Source organism: Rhynchophorus ferrugineus, unplaced genomic scaffold, assembly GCF_030347505.1.
Source record: "Rhynchophorus ferrugineus isolate W39M unplaced genomic scaffold, kcgeb_rfMv2 rfM11, whole genome shotgun sequence".
NCBI lineage: Eukaryota > Metazoa > Arthropoda > Insecta > Coleoptera > Curculionidae > Rhynchophorus > Rhynchophorus ferrugineus.
The window spans coordinates 6223842-6245165 of record NW_027472590.1 but is presented as its reverse complement, the minus strand read 5'-3'; the positions used below and the strand labels follow the sequence as shown (position 1 = coordinate 6245165).

The 21324-nt window shown below is 33.6% G+C and overlaps 1 protein-coding gene across 5 annotated transcripts in view; it reads right to left on the bottom strand.

Annotated features, from left to right (window-relative positions):
- ASPP (Ankyrin-repeat, SH3-domain, and Proline-rich-region containing Protein) overlaps positions 1 to 21324 on the bottom strand; it is a 454315-nt gene that overhangs the window by 13244 nt on the left and 419747 nt on the right. For all 5 annotated transcript variants that reach the window (XM_076417461.1, XM_076417462.1, XM_076417464.1 and 2 more), the window contains 2 exons: positions 11455 to 11660; positions 1498 to 1669 (listed from right to left, as the gene is read on the bottom strand). In XM_076417461.1, coding sequence (XP_076273576.1) covers positions 1498 to 1669; positions 11455 to 11660 — 378 coding nt within the window. The remainder of the gene's footprint in view (positions 1 to 1497; positions 1670 to 11454; positions 11661 to 21324) is intronic.

The following is a 21324-nucleotide window of genomic DNA, read 5'->3' as shown; positions in this document are numbered from 1 at the left end:
CTTGAGGTGGTCTGCAAATCTTGTAGCCTTCTCTTGATTATCTCTGGCCCAGCTCTCCTCCTCATTTTTCATCGGAGTCCTTTGCATGACAGGTCCTTTTAGGTTTCTAGAAGCTCACCACAGCGAATAATCAGAACTAGTATTATTACCAAGCTTATGCAGGAATTCATTCATTCTTTAATTTCATGTCTCAGTTGTGATGTAAGATGATTCAACTTGATTTCTGGGGTATTTGCCACGACGGGTGCTGAACATCCTTGATCGACTTCTGCACTTCAAAATCCAGCTCTTTTTAAATAAAAATAATCGATATTTCTGAACGCTTGTCGGTGAAATGGCGGTAATTTATCATTGCCCGACCAGGCCAGTTATTAACTTGGTCTAATGCACTCTCCAACTTCAGTCAATGTGAGACCGCGATTGTCGGTTTATCGTTACATAAACTTCTCGATCAGTTTAAACGGATTATGGCCACTTCGGCTGCACGAATACGATATAAGACAGGGTGTAAGTCGAGATATAAAGCGAGCAATTAAAAAACTTTTAAGGGGGATAATTAATTTAAGCTCGGAAAAACTTTAGTAGCAAAGATTTTGAAAAGATGTTCAGCGTTAAACTTCTTTCGCTTTAAAAGAAAATCTATGATTTTTTCACGATTTTTTTGTAAAAATTAAAGGAGATTCTGTTGTTTTTTCCTTATTTTCAATTTTGTAAATAATGCTATGTGAAGATGACAGTTTTGTAAGAGTATTATCATCATTATCGTCATTGCTGACGCTCTATTAGGGGAGTGTCTACTTTTCAACCTATATGCTGTTGTTGCTGTCGCGGGACGAATATTTTTTATTAAAGTTTGTTACAGTTTGCAGCAGCTTATGACGATATTGCTCCGTCATATTCCAGTTGTTGGTTTTGGTTTGAATGCCAATGACAAAGAGAGGAATGGATGACCAAAAAAAGTTTAAAGACAACAAATTAATAAATTGATGATAAATTGAAAATGACAATTCAATTATTGAATGACGTTCTTCCACGAAGACTAACTTCGCGACGTGGAGATTTAGTATGGCCAGTCAGATCTCCGAACTTAACAGCACCAGACTTTTTCTTATGGGGTTTTTCAGTGAATAAGCCCCAAACAATTCAACATCTTAAAGACAATATTCGTCACGAAATTGAAGAAATTCACAGGAACAGATGTTGCAGGATGTCATGAAGAATGCCTTAAAAGAGCCGAAAGTTGACCGACTTTTTATGGAAACCAACTTACATATTTTTTCTTTAAGAAAAGGTATAGGCAATCAAAATGGTACCGGGACTTTTGCCCCACGTTGTATTTAATAATTTTTTTACAATAAAAACCGTCATGGTTTACACGCAAATTAAATTACATATATCGCGGTATATTTATAATAATTAGAAGCAAAACCCTAAATGGCGAACGCCCACAGCTCACGGAATCCACCGTTCCTGATGAGCCAGAATCAATTTACTCACCTCCGGATTTTGATTAATTGGCCTAATTTGTTGATTCGTTTGTAGAGGAACATGGTTGTACGGTTCGACTGCTGCGATATTGCTGCGCAGCAGTCCGTTGGGAGCCATGTTATTGCCTTGTTGCTCTTTGCGCGAGAACGCCTGATTGTTTTGCTCCCCGTTGCCGGTTAACCTGAAACAAGTGGCGTAACGTTTAAAATGCGACAGTTTTAATTGTATTCCCTCATTAATTAGTAATTGGGCTCGAACGTAATGGGCTTACGACGGTCTGTGGAGGATTAAAATTAATAATCGCTAACCTGATAAAATATGAAGTTTATTAAAAAACATATGTTGGGTGTTTTTTTTTGACTGATTAAATTTATATTGATTGATATGAAGGGTCGAGTGTCACTTGACATACAATACTAGCTATCTGTTGATATTTCTCCTCAATAACAGGTCAATTGAAAAGTCCCCGGCCTACCATGGTAAAACACATTTTTTTACCAAAATTAGTTTTTTATTCAACATAATTCCCATCAAGGGTGATACACTGATTATAGTGACCTTCCAACGTTTTAATACCAATTTTGTAGTACGATTTGTCCTTTGCTTCAAAATAAGCCTCAGTTTCGGCGATCAAATCTTCATTCGACGAAAATTTCCTCCCAGCGAGCTGGGGGCCAGATCTGGAGAATATGGTGGATGAGGAAGCAATTCGAAGCCCAATTCATAGATTTTTGCCATCGTTTTCACTGACTTGTGACACGGTGCATTGTTTTGGTGGCACAGCACTTTCTTCTTCTTTAAATGTGGCCGTTTTTTGGCGATTTTATCCTTCAAGCGGTCCAATAACGCTATGTAATAATAGTCGCTGTTGATAGTCCTTCCTTTTTCCGATGACTGTCCATTGGTCTTCAGAGTGAAATGATGGAACCATGTTTCATTCACATCCGACGCAGAAACTCGAGTTTATTACGCTTGATCATCTTCAAACACTGCTCCGAATCATCAACACGTCGTTGTTTTTGGTCAAAAGTGAGATTGTGCGGCACCCACTTTGCACAGAGCTTTCTCATACCCAAATATTTGTGAATGATATGATGTACACGTTCAGTTGATATCTTTAGAGTGTCTCCTATTTCATTCAATTTCAATTTACGGTCAATCAAAATCAGTTTGTGGATTTTTTAATGTTTTTGTCGGTAACAACCTCTTTTGGGCGCAGTGGCGTTCACCGTCTTCGATGCTCATTTCACCACGTCTAAACTTAGCATACCAATCCTTGATGGTTGATTTTCCTGGGGCAGTGTCCGGAAACTCGGCATCAAACCAAGTTGGCTTCAACTTTATTTTTTCCCTTCAAAAAGCAATATCAACACGCGATATTCCTTTTTATCCATTTTTTTCACAATAACAAAAGTTGCTTCACTCAAAATGCTATAATTCACAAACTAATGATCCGACAGCTGTCAAATTTATACACGGATCTTTTGAGGGTTAGGCCTAACTAAAAAACATATGGATTTAATTCTAGTAGGGCTATCTATGTGTCAGGCCGGGGACTTTTCAATTGACCTGTTATATCATTGATAATTAAGAACTTGGAATTGGTTCTTTGCAAACTAAACTGTGAAGGCCGAGGACCGCGGATCGGAGCCCACGTTAAGCAGTAGGTCCACTCACAAAGTCCAAGAGGTTGACGTGACTAAGGACAATATAACATTTAAGATTCGTTTAACATAGTCACTGAAATTGTCATGAAACGTGTCGTCCTATGACAAAAGGAGGTCGTTTTCGGATTTGGCATATCAAAAAAATTATAAAGATTACGTTATTTATCCTAAACAGTTTTTAGAAAAATTTTTCCAGACCTGTGTTATTGTAAGTATCACATTACTAATATATATTTTTAAAGTTTTGAAAGGTCTCCAAGGTTTTAGAACTTTTTACATGAAATAACAGTTAGATATCATTAGGGCTTTCAGTATATATATACTCTTATCATCGAATACTCAAAATTTCATCATCAATATTCGTTACTTCTGTTATTTGGTTTGAAGAAATCTTCTTCGCAAGAGCATCGAATATTTTTAGACCTCGATCATATCCCAATTGTCGTGCCTTCGACAAAGAAGGACCTGGAGGACCTAAGAGGCTCAAAAATAATGAATTTCAAGACTTATTGCACGAATACCGAGCTCCAGTTCTCCAAGAATATTCAGTCAGCTTACCAGTTGATGATCAGCTGTTTCTAGATCTTTACATGGTATCATAAAGATCCAAAAATGACGAAATTGTTACTGCAAATGTCTATCAATGTGAGATGAGCAGAACAGATTGAACAATGTATTGTGGCAAGAAATAAACCAGCAACTGCAACTAATAGATGCAAAGTCATCTTTTTGTATGATAACATTTGGTTATACGTTACAAGAGTTATGAAGGATACACTGTTGTAGCTCGAATGGGAAGACATAGCGCCTTCTGATTACCACAAGTTTAAGGGCGAAGTGCCCCAGTTTCACTTTACTGCATTTCTGGATAATTAACTACGCAAGAAAACGAAATTACAGAGCTTTGGTGTAAAATATATTCTTTATATTGACGGAATACCACTGCATTCTAAAAAATAGAGTTTGTATTTGTTTTAAATAAAAAATAACTGGTTTTGACACCTCTTAAATAGTCCAACGAGATCCATTCGAAACCAAAATGACAATACTCTGGAACGCCCTTCGTAACAACCTTCTTAATAAATAACAATAAAAATATATTTTAACCGATTAATTAATTTTGACATAATGGCTTGGATCATTAAAAAGCAAACCTGATCGATATCTCTAAGAATAGACAACGGGTTTGCGTCGGTGTAGTCTATGTCGAATAATAATTACAAAACCTACGTGAGATATATCAATCATTATCTTGTCAAAACTCTATTATCTTTGACGCAGTCTGTTCCACTCGTAGATCGATGATTGATTTTGAATATGTGAAAGCGCCGATATAAAAGACCGAAACGTCGAGCTTTATTGAGTTTTTATTAGGTTACGCATTATTTTTTAGTTAGCAGTTATTACGTCGAGCTCTATTTCGTCAAAATTTTGAGAAATATATGGGTGGTGAAGTGTGATGTGAAAATTTAGGGACATTATTATGTTTTCGGTGAAGCCACAAGAGTTAATCACTACATAGTATAAAACAAAGTCGCCTGTTCTGTCCCTATATCCCTATGTGCGCTTAAATCTTTAAAACTACGCAACGGATTTTGATGCGGTTTTTTTCAATAGATAGAGTGATTCAAGAGGAAGGTTTATATGTATAATACATGCATAATATACTAAGGCAACATTGCTAATTTTAGAGGTTTCTAACGTGATGTCGTAAATCAACCTATTTTTTTTAGGCTTATTTAGCAATTAGCAAAAACGCTGCCTAACCCTACGAGTTAGATCAAATTAATGTACTACAGTATTGTACACCATAAAAAGGTCTACAAAAAAGTCCGCGATGGTATATGTTTATCTTTTAGGGATAACCCACATTAACCATTTTTATTGTTTACTTTTTACGTGAGAAAATGGCTTATTTACGAAGCTATTTTAAGCAATACGGCATTAATCCTTATCGAATTAAGTACCTTAAATACAGTGTGCAATTAATATAGATCAATATGGTTCCTTATAGCATGTAAATTAAACAAATATTTTCGGAGATATCACAAATTTAAAATTTGCGTTTAAAAATGTGTAATGTAATAAAAATTGTATGAATTTAGATATTCCAAAGATAGCAGGAAATCTTCATAGTAAGTATAGGGGAAGAGGAATTGTTTTACTCCAAATTTAATGCGTGCAGGCCAAGGGCAGTAATGAATGAACCAAAAATTGTGAAATATACAATAGAATAAGAGAAAAAAAGAACACATAGTCACTGAAGTTGGAAAAATGATGGAGAGAGGGATTCAGGAATTGCTTCCACCGCAGGAAGCAACATACGAAAAAATATACCAACCAACAAGAAAAGAAAGTGAGGGCACACTCTTGCACCAGTTTTGAATGTTCAAAACCACGCCTCACATGTCTTTAAAGTTAGAGTTGCCCAACTTAAAATTTTACCAGCAAAAGATAACTTTTGCACAAAACTTGACATTTTAAAAAAGGTATAAATATATTTAAAAAAGTCTCTGGTGAAATATTGTTTATACATGTCACTGCTATATTTTTTAATATATGCACCTCACTACACAAGACTACACAAGATTGGATGGTTTGATTCTTTTGAGTCTGTGTCCTGTTCTGGTGGTATCCAAAAGCTGTAATACTTCCAATATTCTCATGAAAATCAAGTATTTCCTCATGCCTCCTTGCAATTCTCTTGATTTCTTGATTGACTGTGGGTATCTGAAGGTTTCGATGTAGGTAATCAGTCCTACAGTATTTAGGTGCACCCACAATACCTCTCAGGACTTTGTTCTGAAAAATTTGTATTTTATCAGTGTTACTCTTTGCAGAACATCCCCATAATTGAACTCCGGATGTCCATATAGGTTTCAATATATGCTTATATAATAGCAATTTATTATGTAGTGATAATTGTGATTATCTTCCAATTAGCCAGTACATTTTCCTATATTTCAATTCCAGTTCTTTTCTTTTCTTCTTTATATGTTCCTTCCAGCGAAGTTTTACATCAAGATTCATTCCGAGATATTTAGCGTTGTTGCTATATGGAATGATAGTATTATTTAATGTTATGGGTGCTTGTACGGTCTGTTTATAGGTGAAATACACTTATACAGATTTACTTTCATTAATTCTTATTTTCCAATCTGCTTAAGCTTGTGTCTATTTATGTTGTCACTTGCCAATTATTTATGTTGTAATTTTTGTGAGACTTCTTACTTCACTATTGTCTCCGACAGCTATAATCGCAGTATCATCAGCAAATGTAGCCATCGTAAAGTAGAATAAAATTACATATGTATCAAATCATAATATTGCATACATACGCCTAGTGACATCTATTAAAAACCGGTAATGACTTTCCGGTATACCTCTGAAAACTCTGTTCCAACACAATATCTAAACCTACAGTCTACAGAATACCTTGAAAATGAATTAAAATATATTTCTATAATTTTTTACCGAGTATTTTGAATTTTCTAAAACCGCGCATTTCGAACCGAATTTGTTTCTTTAATGTTTTTATTGTTGGTACAATGTTTGGAGCATCTTTGACAGAAATGATTGGATTAATTAAGAAGGGCCGACGATGGTACGTAATTGTATTGCGTCCATGGCGAGGTCAGAGTCGTCTTTTCATCTTTTATTAAAAACTTAAATTGACGTTATTGATGTTTCTGAACTTTGCTCTGAACGCGACCGAAGATCCGAGATCCGCCTTTGAAAGTTAATTATTTTCATATTGTTATAAATGAGATAAAATGATTAAGTTTTTTTTTGTGTTGAAATTTGACCTACTTTTTAGTACGGTTTATAATTTATCGTTATGGTCGAAGAAATATTGCGATTTTTTTACCAGCAAAACTACTTTTTTGGGTGTTTATATAAGGTGCTTTTTATCAAATATTCTTCCATATTATATGTCTTGCTTGAAAAATGTTAAATCTGCTCAGGGGTTCATTTTTCAATTAATGATTATATTTATTTATTCCAATTACTTTTAAAATATTTTTAACAAAAAAATTTAATCGACTTCAAAAAATAAATAAGGTACTCACTAAAAATTACAAAATAATCAAGCTTAGATTTTTAACACAAAAAAAACAGTTTAAAATAAAATATGTACATAATAATCGTTGTAATTACTAAATAAAAATAATTAAAAACCTTATTTTAACCTATCTACTACACGTATTTTATATTTTACTATATATACACAGTTTAGCTTAATACCTACCTAAACCCATTTTTATCCATCCATGGCTTACATCCATTACATTTTATATATACATTTTTCGATTAATGATTATATTTATTTATTCCAAATACTTTTAAAATATTTTTAACAAAAAAATTTAATCGACTTCAAAAAATAAATTAAAAATTAAAAAATAATCAAACTTAGATTTTTAATACAAAAAAAAACATTTTAAAATAAAACATGTACATAATAATCGTTGTAATAACTAAATAAGAATAATTAAAAACCTTATTTTAACCTATCTACTACACGTATTTTATATTATACTATATACACACAGTTTAGCTTAATACCTACCTAAACCCATTTTTATCCATCCGTGACTTACATCTCTTTAATGGTTTTTTTAGGATATAGGTGTTATATCGCACCACTAATATGGCTCTGGTGGTTCAAAAAACAAGACGTCCTGCATATATCAGACTGAAAGATGCGATAAGTAAGATCTAGACATAAAAGCTTGTTCTATATTAGAACAGGTTTGAGTGTAATAATGTTAACCGTATTTCTCCAGAAATTTGATACATGTGTTTTGTTCCCTTCGTCTATAATTTTTTTTCTAGATTTTTTTAAATTTCAAGCTTTATTATGCAAAATCGATACACTGTATTTTGTTCAAAACATTGTCTATCGATATCCGCTAATTTTTGCCATCTTTCAAATAATTTACATATTTTATTTATTTATCTATTTTGAAAGAACGATGTATGTTTTGGGGCTATTCACGAATCGACACATTTTTTGATATTCACCATCCCCAAACTTTTAAAACATCGAAACTATTAAGTACATGTTGATATCGATGAAGTATGATTGCTATAGACTTCACAGATCATTCGATGTTCTTCAGTAAGAACATCAAGTTGGTTACAAATGTACCCGATGGTACAAATATTGTAATTTATAGGCCCGATAATATTTTCCTTAAAAGCCCTTAATTAGACTCCGAACACACTAATACATCAAATTCCTAAAAACGCTCAAAATAAACATGGACTAGTGAGAATTATCAAGCCGTAACCCTAACCGTTTATTACAACATGGAAACCAACATAAAACTGTAAAACAAAAATCACGATTACCGGCATGGTGGCGCAGTGGTAAAGGCAACAGGACGGTTCTCCTACTGTAGCGATAGCCGCGGGTTCGAATCCTGCTGGGACATTATCGTAAATTTGTGTTTGTGATTGTTTAATACTTGTGATTGTTCTAGGCAAGGGGAGTGTAAAATCAGACAAGGAAAATGATCCCAGTCACGCAGTAAACAGGCTGGGTAAGACCGGATGTCTTCTGGGATGATTTCTAAGTTGGTCACTCGCCGTGGTTCGGAGCCCACGTTAAACTGTAGGTCCAGTGTAGATAAACCCATATCTGGTAAAAGGAGACTTTAAAATATATAAAAAAATCACGATTAGGATTAATTATAATTTCTGCAACCCTCCAAGGGGACAACACCCGCCACAAAACAAGAAACTTTCTGACGATTTCATTTTTATTCACCGGCTATGCCGCGTCGCACTTCGGACAGCTTTTAAATTTTTCCCCATCGCATTTATGTCAGGCGAGATCCTTTCTGATTTACTCCTCCGTCAGTTCCGAAACGCAGCGAAATTTCGTTGATCTTCGTCGGCGACGACATCGGAGGGGTGGCGGGAGGCGAGACGGGAGGGCGGGAAATGACGCCGGAATCCAATGAATATTTTTCAAGTTTCCGAAGAAAAGTTTAAATAACGCTCAGAGAGACGCATTTGGCCGATGCGGAACTTTAAACGTGTACTGCAAACGATTTTGATTTATTGCGGATGTAATCAAATGTCGTTCGGTTACGAGTTATTCTAGTTTTTGTTGCACCATCTCGGTCTGTAAGGTTTAATACCTTGAGTTCGATCAAAAAGGAACCACTGTCTTTAAAACCAAGTTGGCAACGGGTATGGCTTATGTTTTATAGGACAATATCGTTGTTACTGTAGGTTGCATGCTACAAGGTTTGATCTCTCCCTAAACAATCCCAGGTCTGGATTAAGATCACTGATATTAATTTCCAATTTATCATCCAAACTGTAACATTTTTTGCCGGCGGAACACTCTGTTATTCAGTATTAATGTGGAATAGAAGCGAATAGCCGATGGAAGGTTGTGTTGAGCTGTGTGTTGCGAATAACAGCTTATATTTAATAAAAAAAAATATATTTTTTCGCTGGAAATATTTTCTTGGAATAGACAAAATAGTCGATGGAACATTCTGTTATTGAACTTTTTTTCATTGGAATGCATATTTTATGATTCCACCAGATAGTAGGAAGACAAAAAGCAAAAAGACGTAAATCGTTACGTGTTGTGTTACCCTATTTTTGTATTAACATTTTTGTCTTTTAAAAATAAGAGCACTGAGAGTGATCTCCATATTTGATTAAACATATTTTTGAGCTTGAAACATTTTCTCTGTCGCTCTCTCTATAATGTAATTATTCTAAATGTTAAGAAATTATGAGTCACTATAATTATATATATTAAGATAACTGAAATTCATTCAATGTGGTTTGTAATATTTTACCTCACTTTTTCCAAAAAAAAGGTAAAATATATTAATATCGAATGGACAAAATGGTCGATGGAACATTCTGTTATTGAACTTTTTTCATAGGAATGCATATTTGATGATTCCACCAGATAGTAGGAAGACAAAAAGTAAAAAGACGTAAATCGTTATGTGTTGTGTTACCCTATTTTTGTATTAACATTTTTGGCTCTTAAAAATAAAAGCACTGAGAGTGATCTCCATATTTGATTAAACATATTTTTGAGCTTGAAATATTTTCTCTGTCGCTCTCTCTATAATGTAATTATTCTAAATGTTAAGAAATTATGAGTCACTATAATTATATATATTAAGATAACTGAAATTCATTCAATGTGGTTTGTAATATTTTACCTCACTTTTTCCAAAAAAAAAGGTAAAATATATTAATATCGAATGGACAAAATAGTCGATGGAACATTCTGTTATTGAACTTTTTTCATAGGAATGCATATTTTATGATTCCACCAGATAGTAGGAAGACAAAAAGTAAAAAGACGTAAATCGTTATGTGTTGTGTTACCCTATTTTTGTATTAACATTTTTGTCTTTTAAAAATAAGAGCACTGAGAGTGATCTCCATATTTGATTAAACATATTTTTGAGCTTGAAATATTTTCTCTGTCGCTCTCTCTATAATGTAATTATTCTAAATGTTAAGAAATTATAAGTCATTATAATTATATATATTAAGATCACTGAAATTCATTCAATGTGGTTTGTAATATTTTACCTCACTTTTTCCAAAAAAAAAGGTAAAATATATTAATATCGAATGGACAAAATAGTCGATGGAACATTCTGTTATTGAATAGTGTTTGCAAAAAAGTTGTTAATTGTAATGCAGATTGCAGATGATTTTTTTATTTGATTTTTTGAATATCATATATATATATATATATTAATAACCAAACTAATTATGTATTACAATTAGTTAAAACATGCGGTTTTAATAACATTAATAAGAAACTAATTATCAGTCTTAAGTTATTAAATTATGTAACTGTTTAATGTTTACGACTACTATTTGTACATACAAAAACAGAAACGTGCAGAACAAAAACCAGTCAGCGAAAGGACGTTAAAGTTGGACTTGCTTGGTTTTAATACGTGAACAGCCGAGATAAAAGAGGCTAAAGCAAATTAAACCCGCACCAAATTGGCTATTAGTAAGGACCTAAAAATTCTGAAGCTCGTGGAAATGGATTTTCGCCGAAATGCAACTGGGAAATTGGAATTTAACATGGTGGAACAGATGGTTAAGTGTAGTTGTAGTTGTGGTTGCTATTAGCATCAAGAGACTTGAATATTTGCATTATAATTGCATTCCAACTTGATTGACATATCATAAAATGATAAACGATTGAAATAACTAAAAAATTATGAAACATTAACCATATAACTCCACATTTTACCATTAAAAACTATAAAAAAGAGTTTTAACTCACCTAACAAACTGCTGATACGCAGCTTTATGCGATGCAGCACTGATCTGGCTAGCCAGCTGCTGATTCAGCAACCTCTTGCGTTGCAATCGTTCCTGCAGCTCGGATATTCGTTTATCAATAGCGCTCATCTCCTCCTGTCGTGCGGTAAGAGCTTCTCGCTGTTGATTGAGTCTTTGATTTTGTTGTTCATTTAATTTATTTCGGTACTGAAAAAGAAACACCAAAAGATAAGTCGAAAATAAAGAAGGCTCAACAAATAAGTTTAAAAAATGTTCGAAATATAACCTGATGTCTTTATTTGATCAATGAATGGAGAAAATGTTACTGGTACTAATTAATTTTCAAGGATTTAGAGAAGATGCTATCTAATTTCATCCACCCTGCTAATACAAGTATTAATATTTTCTGATCTATTGATTTTATTATATATATGTTTTATCTATTTACGGAATAAAAGGTTCATATCTGAAAAGATAGATCTTTTCTTATCTTTGGACCCTTTTTGCTATCAGAAATCAACAGGGAAATAACTTAAGATGAATGTTCCTTTCGGATAAAAATTCAGTTTTCCACATCGATAGCAGGAAATACGGTGGAAAATTTTGTAAATATTGGAGGAACGAAGGTACGCCGAAAAAAAATTCGCAGTAATTGAGTACCCAACTGATGAAGCTTGATATTTCTCGCAAAAAAGAAACCTTTCAGCGAAAAGTTTTAAATGCTTTGGTTTTTGAAGTAGCGGGTTTTCGATAAATGTATGTAGACAAGAAAAATAGATTTTTTTCTTCTATATTTAAATGATTATGTTGTCATACTTATTAGAACCATAATCTTGATTGATTCATAAGGCTATATAAGTTCTGTTAATTCATTTCACTAGTGCTTTCAAGAATTTTACATACGTCTGACAACCGGACGACTTTGACAGGCTCATTCGTTTAAGGTGTTCGAACTAATCAGACAATATTGTGTCTCTTTTTGACTAGAATAAAATGAGAAGGAAAGTACTGTCTGTTTCTAAAACAAATTTAAAATTTGCGGTAGGTAATACTAAATTAATTAAACATCTTGATGACGTATGTACAAAAAACTTTGAATATACTATATGTCAATTTTCTTAGTGTTATAGAATACAGAATGCTTATTTTTTATTTGGAAGCTTTATTAAAAGAAACGGTGATGGTGTTGTTCATAGTTCATAGTTTCCCTCATCTTTCAGGCAGACTTTTTGATAGGTTTGTTGGGATATTTTTTCATTTTCAATTAAATAATCTCACTTTTTTGTAGATTTCATTACAGGTATTATAAATCATTTTACGTTAAATTGATTGATGTACTTTTACTACGTACTTACTAATAATTGTTCTTTTACCAGGTATAGTCGTGAAAAAGTAGGATTTATTGCCCTTTTTATATTTTTACTGTCACTTCCGTTCAAATGATTTGAAGTTAATGAAAATTGTATTAAATCAACGCTAGCATATTGAATTTTATACAACTTTTAGTTTCCAAAATATACAAAGAAAAGTGTGTTTTCGAAAAATAAGTGGATTTTTGTTATCTCTTAAAAATTATAAATTTTAAACCAATTTAACATGAAGTTTAGTTTCTTTTACGTCCAAATACAGCTTGTCTGAGGCTTTTATCTTTAATCTGAGATAGGATTTTACATTATCTCAGTGATTCTCTCGTCTTTTGTTGCTTTTCAACAAACATTGTATAAAGTATAAATTCTATGTATAACAAACATGAATCCTTGTTTGTGTAAATTAGAAAAACATCAATGTCTAGTGTTGCGATAGTCGCGGGTTCGAATCATGCTGAGGCATGGATATAGTTTGCTTGTGATTGTAATTTGTTCAACAAAATTAAATAAATAGGCAACAGTGGAAAATCCGTCAAGGAATAATCATCTCAATAAAACCAGTTGTCTTCTGGGATGGTCTCTAACTTGGTCACTGGCTAGTCGGTAGGCTTAATGCCGAGGACAGTGGTTCGGAGTCCACGTTAAACAGTAGGTCCATTCCAGACAAACCCTCGTTGGTAAAAAGGAGATTTTAAAATATATCAAAAAATAAATAAATAAATAAGAACATGGTTGAAAATAGATAGGTAATACAGGCATTATAGATGTATAGATGTGGTAAAGCCATATTTGCCTCAATATTGTCGTGTTGTTAAGTCTCTGAAACCTTGTATGACCTGCGCGCTTTTAGATTATCACTTGTTTGAGTAAATATCACATTATCTGGCTGACCAGTATTTCCATTGTAGTAACAAGCCTGTCGTGTTTTTTCGTAGAGTTTAGGTGTCGACGGACGATTGATTACTTTATCTCTAGTAACACTTTAACAAAAAATAAAATATTGTCTTAAATTACGCAAAAAAAATTCATAGCCTTTCTATAATGAACCAATTACGCTTGTTTAATCTAAATTTAATTGTTGTTTGTATGTTTGATTGGAACTACAACATTAATGGTAATTTGATCGAAATGTTTGCTTCATATTAGTGACAGATCAGAAACAACACCGGCTTACACATGACACAGTACTTAATAAACAATTATTGATTAATAGCTAGTTGCCCGATGATTAATTTTGCTTAAATGTATCACTGATCGAAATAACGTTATTTATGACCACCTCTATTAGCTTATTGTCTATATTTATGAAGATAATTAGTCCGAATAGGAGTGAAATTACTATTTGTAATGTCGACACGGTTTTAATATTCCCGTACGAGAGAATCAAAGAAATTCCGGATGTTTTCAGTGGAATTATAATAATTCAAAACCAGGTAAAACATTGTGGCGAGGCCTGTGCAAATATTTCCGAGACCAAAATCCCGCTGCTGCTGCTTAATATTGCATTTGTGTTTACATATTTCCGTGTTGGATACAAATAACCTGGAATTTTATTTTAGTTATGTACAGTGTACTTTTTAAATTCTTTAACAATTCATTTTAAATTAACAAAAAGGTGATTTAATGAATATACAACGAATTTATTAAGAAATCTAATGATTCACATTCATTATCTTTGATTCTACATCGTGTTAAGTGAGCGAGAAAGAAGTTAAACCAGATTATTTATGTTGAATGCTCGACAAATTCACACGAGATGTAATTTGCTATAAATAACACAGATTCTTATTTAGAAATTGTGAATTTTTATGTACTGTTAAAGTATACTATAGTAGGTCATCAAAGCGGGAATTATTTTTTTGGACTAGATGGCAGATGGTTCCATCTAATTGAAATTATTATATTGTCTTTATCTATACAATGAAATTTGAATATGAGAAATTGGATTACTATATCACTAGATGCATCTTGTTTCACTTCTTTAGTAAAGTAAATTTTATATGCATCAAAAATCTTTCGAGAGATTACAATTTTTAATCCTAATTGGCACATTGACACGGACATTTTGACAGGATAAATTGCTTTCGTAGATTTTTTTAAAATTAATTATATCTTACATTAGATATGTTTAGTATAATCTTAATTTACAAATTAATTTATTGTTACTGATCTGTGGTGCTTTCATTAATACATAAGTAAGATGAGTACGCGATAAATACATCAATATATATTTCGCACATTAAAATAGAATTAAACTACTTAAGCTAAAGATGAGAATAACACTTATACACTATACATATATAATTTGGGTACTTCGGTTCGTTTCAATCTTTTAATATAGAACCTTATCCGATGCTTTACAGCAAAATCTGGAATAATTTCGTAAATCTACTTGATTTCGAGGTCACTGTGCAGTTATTTGTTGGTTACGTAGCGATAAGATAACTTTGTCGATCGCTGCCAAAGTTGGATTACTAGTTGGTATGATGTTTTAGTGCAACCGCATATTTATACTTCAAATCTATATGATTTTAGGTCAAATAAAGAATATATTCCGACTAACCAATATAATTGCTTGATTTTTTATATGACCTGCTTTACTTTTGGTCTAATATGACGTTTTAGGATAATAATGTTATTAACATGTCCAACTATATAGGGAAGAATAATATGATTTTTTGTATTTCTAAACTGTCAGCAATACTTAACAAACTTATTACAATTAAACCTTTAAAATCAGTAGTTTTAATAATGAGTTTCTCGTTACACTTTTTATAGTTGATGAATAAAGTAATATAAAATAAACTACAAAAACAATTATAAATGGTTTAAGTTATACCAAAATATTAAACTCTCAATATTAATGGATACAAATTTGGAAATTTTAGTAGTGAATGCAAACGAAACATAATTTCTACATTTATCTGTGATCAGAAGATAGTAAGACTTTCGAAGAAAAGAAGAAAATTTACTTTCGCAAAGATAAACCGTTATGAAGTAATATTATTTTGAATGTTGCGCTATTCGTCTTCGGAAGCTGGAACAATTGGATGATAACTCTTAGGTAACTATAACTGTATGACTTTTTGCGATTTTTTTCCTCAAAAATGCAACTTATGTCATTCCGCAACCGTATTATTCGCCTGATTTAGCTCCATCAAACTTTTGGTTATCTCTTAACTTAAGAAACTACTTTGAGGACATTGTCTAGAATTCGACAACTTCATTTTAATGGTTTGAGAAAGATATTACCACTTTCTCATCACGGTACACAAGTTTTTATCTAATATTTGCAGTCGTTCTGTTTAAATAACAAAAACTATGCATCAGAGGCACATTCCCGTACCGGGAAACTGGCAGACAGTATACCCGAGAAACGTCACCCCTAGATAACGCGGAATAATGGAAGATATATTTACTAAACGTTGGGGGATCCCGGCTGGCACCCCCCGCGGAGGTGATAAAACGCCACTTATTCGCGATCCCGTGTTTTTCGGAAGCTACGACACTCTTTGCCGTTTCGGCTTGCTCAATTTCGTCCCATAAACCCGGGAATAGGGACCGTTCTCGCAGAGATTTAATTTAAAGGGTGTTAGAAAGTCGACAAGTATATATCGCGGCTATTACGGTGACAATTTTTTCGAGGAGGTACATTGAAAGTATGAATATTTTAAATTGTAACACTGTTCAACGTAGATGTTGTAGTATTGTAGATGAACAAGTCAATAATGTATACATTATCTTTAAGCTAGACGATACGTTGATTGTGCATTCTACCAGTTGTATCGGAAAGTCATTACCGGTTTTTTTTTCGGAAACAAACTACATACTTTTTATGAAAATGCATCTTATCCATATTTCAGGAAATTTATGGATGTTATCCCAAGAAAACTGTTTGTCCTTTGAGTGTAATCATTCATCGAGCCATTTTTAATCCCATCGAGCCATTTATTGATCCCATTGATACGAAAAGTTGATAGTCAGACGGGGCAAAGTCTGGAGAGTACGGCGGGTGCGATAATATGTCCTTTCAAGGCGTCTTTGATCGGGTTTGCTTTATGAGACGGCGCGTTATAGTGCTGTAAAATCATTTTACCGTGTCTTCGACCCTATTCTGGACGTTTTTCCATCATACCGAAGACAGAGTTTTGTCTTGAGACCAAAACGATTTGACCTTGGAGTCGATCGGCAGGCTTCGCTATGTGATAACCATGATTTTTTGCGCCTAGGGCTTTCAAAATAAATCCACTTCTTATCACTCGTCACTATTCGATGCAGAAATGACTTGTAATCATACCTTTGAAGTCGAATTTCACTGATAAATTTTGATCAGTCGCTAATCGTTTGTTGGGCCACATTTAACGCTTGTGCCAATTATTTTTGGGTTTGGGTTGGGTCTCAATCGAATAATTTTTGTAGTAAATATAACATGGTTGATGCCTGTAATATAGCATGACATATATAGCAGATGGAATGTAATATAGCTGATGCCTGATTGGCTGGACCTCACATAAACAAAGTATTACTCTAGGATTCGAAACTAGCGATTTAAAGTATTTACTTCTTTTATTCCGAGACATGTCATTTGAAAACATGCATTATATCTATGCCTCGTACCTATAAAACGCGCTGAAAGCAGATCCTGATGACCACCACTACAGCGCATTTCTAAAGGTTCGTCTTCCATTCTAAATCATACCAAGTACAGGACATAGATGCATACCAATTTCTTGGTAACTCCTATAACTCTTAAATAAAATGATATTTAAAATATTTTTGACCCTATTTAGAAAAACGCCAAAAATTTAGTTGAAGCCAATGAAACTTCTATTAGTCTGACAGGACTAGGCGTTATCTTTAACACAAATTCGGAACGTCATCTTTTCAATTTCTATTCCCTTCTTTTACGTCCTGTATTTTTACTGTTATCAATTATACAGAATATTTTATTTGAACTGTGACTTATTTTGAGTTTACCCTCATTTTATATTTATGTATTAATGAGGTTCCGTCCTTATTCATTTTAAATTAATATCATAAACCCTTGAAAAAGTACAGTATAAATAATTAATATAAAATTCAGAATAGCGTTTATTTAGCATTGGAATATGAAAAGTGAAATGCGGTATTATAGAGTAGAAGGATCTTGGTTTTAAAAATATTTGTAGAGGACTCATGGATAGGAAATGTTTGAAAAATATAGAGAGAATAATCCATTTTTCTTGTACTTAAATTAATAAATATTAAGTGCTTTCAACAAAACTTGGGCCATATGTCACACAGCCCGATAGACTATATATTCTATTATAATAATATATAAATTATCAAATTATAGATTTGCTTTCAGCAGTTGATCATTGAGGTTTAAGAAGAATTGTTATTTTAAGGCATTTTCAGGAATCAATTGGGTCAACGTGAGTTTCCAATATAATTGTGAATTCTGAACCCTATTTTTTACTAGTCTTTCCAACAAATTTACTATATTTTAGTTCATTTTCAATTCTGAAACAATATACTACCAATTTGTCTTCTTTAGTCTTCCTGATTTACTAATAATGCAACACAAAGCGCAATGTAAACTTTTATATTTTTATTTTGGGTAAGTTTTGTCGGGTTGATTATGTATGGTTTTTCTTTTCATTTTGGTTGAAATGTCCTTTATAATTATCGTTTTTGTGGTCTACTTTAAAAAGGCCATTGCTCTGTATTAGGTGGTTAAAATATAAAGAAAAGTGACAATATTTCATTGCTTGTCAGGAAAAAATATACGAGTTTCCTGTAATGTAATGTGACTGGCGATGAAAAGTGGATCTACTGCGATAATCCTAAGAACAAAAAGGCATGGATTAGTCTAGGAGAACCAGATATTTCGACGCAGAAATCGAATATTCACGGCCATAAAATCTTGTGTATATTTTGGGATCAGCAAAGTTTGCTATATTACGAGCTACAAAAATCAAAAGAAACTGTTACTGCTGTTGTCTACCAAGGTTCTTGCATGGCAACGCTTGCTTACACGTTGCAAAAGTTGTAATGGATACAAGTCCGCCTCCCTCAAAGAGTATACTCAGCAGAGATAACCCTTTCTGATTACTACCTCCTTAGATCGATCCAGCATGGTAAAATGAAGTAAACTATTTTGATTACTGTATATTATACCAATTTTTCTCAATAAATACCCTTTTGAATTGCAGCTAAATGCAAGCTCCTAATATACTGAGGTTATATATTTCACGTTCTGACTAATAGAATGATAACCATTGCAAACATTACCGAAATTAGATCTTGATAAAAAGTTCGCGGTGGAAAATGCACCCGGAGACAAATTCGGTCGAATGAAAAAAGTATGCTCGGCCTTTCCAGCGACAGGAAATTGTCTCGAATAAACGAGGCTTTATTGCCTACTGGGGACGAAACCGGCGTGGCACCGTTTCGGTAAATATATTTTCTATTATTCGGTTATCTGTGGTGGCGCATTCCCTCGTCTACGTTCCTTCCTCTTCTTGGAAAACGGTCCCCGGGTGACCCAGTAGTTTTGATTTCCACTGACGTGGCTCCAGAGGCTTAGTGAATTTACCAGACTTTGGTCGAACGTATATACAATACATATATTTGTTTATAAATAAGCTGTGATTTGTAGAATGTATAAGTAATTTTCAAAAGAATGATGCCCTTGCTTCTAGTATGCAAACACTACCAGATATTGCTTCCAGTTATGTTGGAGATCTGCTCTTTTCCCTCTCTGCCTCTCATTTGCAAATTTTTATATCTTTATAACAGCTGAATATTTTTTGAAGTCTGACAACCTAGCTGACCAGGGAAGGTTAATTTAAGTTGAAATAATAGATTGCTCCACGCCTTTCTCACCCAGAAAATTAAAGAGCAGCTAATCGCGTTACCACAGAACAGTAACAGGTCAAATGAGCAGTCCCCGGCCTACCAGTAAACAAAACACATTTTTGGCAAAATTAGTTTTTTTTAAGTCAACTTAATTCCCTTCAATGGTGATACACTGATTGTAGTGGCCCTTCAACTCTTCGATTTTTGTAGTACGATTTGTCCTTTGCTTCAAAATAGGCGTCAGTTTCAGCGACCACTTCTTCATTCGACGAAAATTTCTTCTCAGCGAACATTACTTTGAGATCTGAGAACAGGAAATAGTCGCTGGGGGCCAGATCTGGAAAATACGGCAGATGAGGAAGCAATTCGAAGCCCAATCCATGGATTTTTGCCATCGTTTTCACTGAATTGTGACATGCGGCCGTTTTTCGGCGATTTCGCCCTTCAAACGGTCCAATAACGCAATGTAATAGTCGCTGTTGATGGTCCTTCCTTTTTCAGGATAGTCAAAAGAATTATTCCACGCGCATCCCAAAATACAGACGCCATAACCTTGCCAACCGACTGTTGCGTTTTCCCACGCTTTGGAGCGGGTTCATCGTGTGCAATTCATTCGGATGACTGTCAATTGGACTTCAGAGTGAAATGAAGGAGCTATGTTTCATCGATTGTCACATATCGATGCAAAAACACGGATTTATTACGCTTGATCATCTTCAAACACTGCTCCGAATCATCAACTCGTCGCTGTTTTTGGTCAAAAGTGAGCTCGAGCAGCACCCACTTTGCACAGAGCTTTCTCGTACCCAAATACTCGTGAATGATTTGATGTACACGTTCAGTTGATATCTTTAGAGTGTCATTCGGTCATTCAAAATAATTTTGTGGATTTTTTTAATGTTTTCGTCGGTAACAACCTCTTTTGGGCGTCCACTGTGTTCACCGTCTTCGGTGCTCATTTCACCACGTCTAAACTAAGCATACCAATCCTGGATGGTTGATTTTCCTGGGCCAGTGTCTGGAAACTCGGCATCAAGCCAAGATTTTGCTTCAACTATATTTTTTCCCTTCAAAAAGCAATATTTTATTAACACGCGAAATTCCTTTTTATTTATTTTTTTCACAATAACAAAAGTTGCTTCATTCAAAATGCTATAATTCACAAACTAATAATCCGACAGCTGTCAAATTTATACACGCATCTTTTGAGGGTTAGGGCTAACTAAAAAAGCATATGGATTTAATTCTAGTAGCGTCATCTATGTGTCAGGCCGGGGACTTTCCAATTGACCTGTTAATACATGTATTCCATTTTCTACAATGTACCTACAATTTAGCTTAATACCTTTCTAAACCTATTTACAATATTATTTTACCTACTACCAACTATTAACTAAAAATACCCGAACATGAGCTTTTAGGAAACAGATGAACAATATTTTCAGAAGTAATAATGTACCCACTTTACCATCTCGAAGCCTTGAATTCGTAAAACAAGACTGTATATATTATATAGTCTATCCTTCATGTCTTAACCCATTCAGAATCTATTCGATCTGGAACACGACCATGACTGAGCTAATAAAGAAGAGGGTGTGTGCATGTATGTGTGTGTGTATTCAAATGTTCAGTTTCATTTGTATCCCTTTCCACAGCGAAGATAA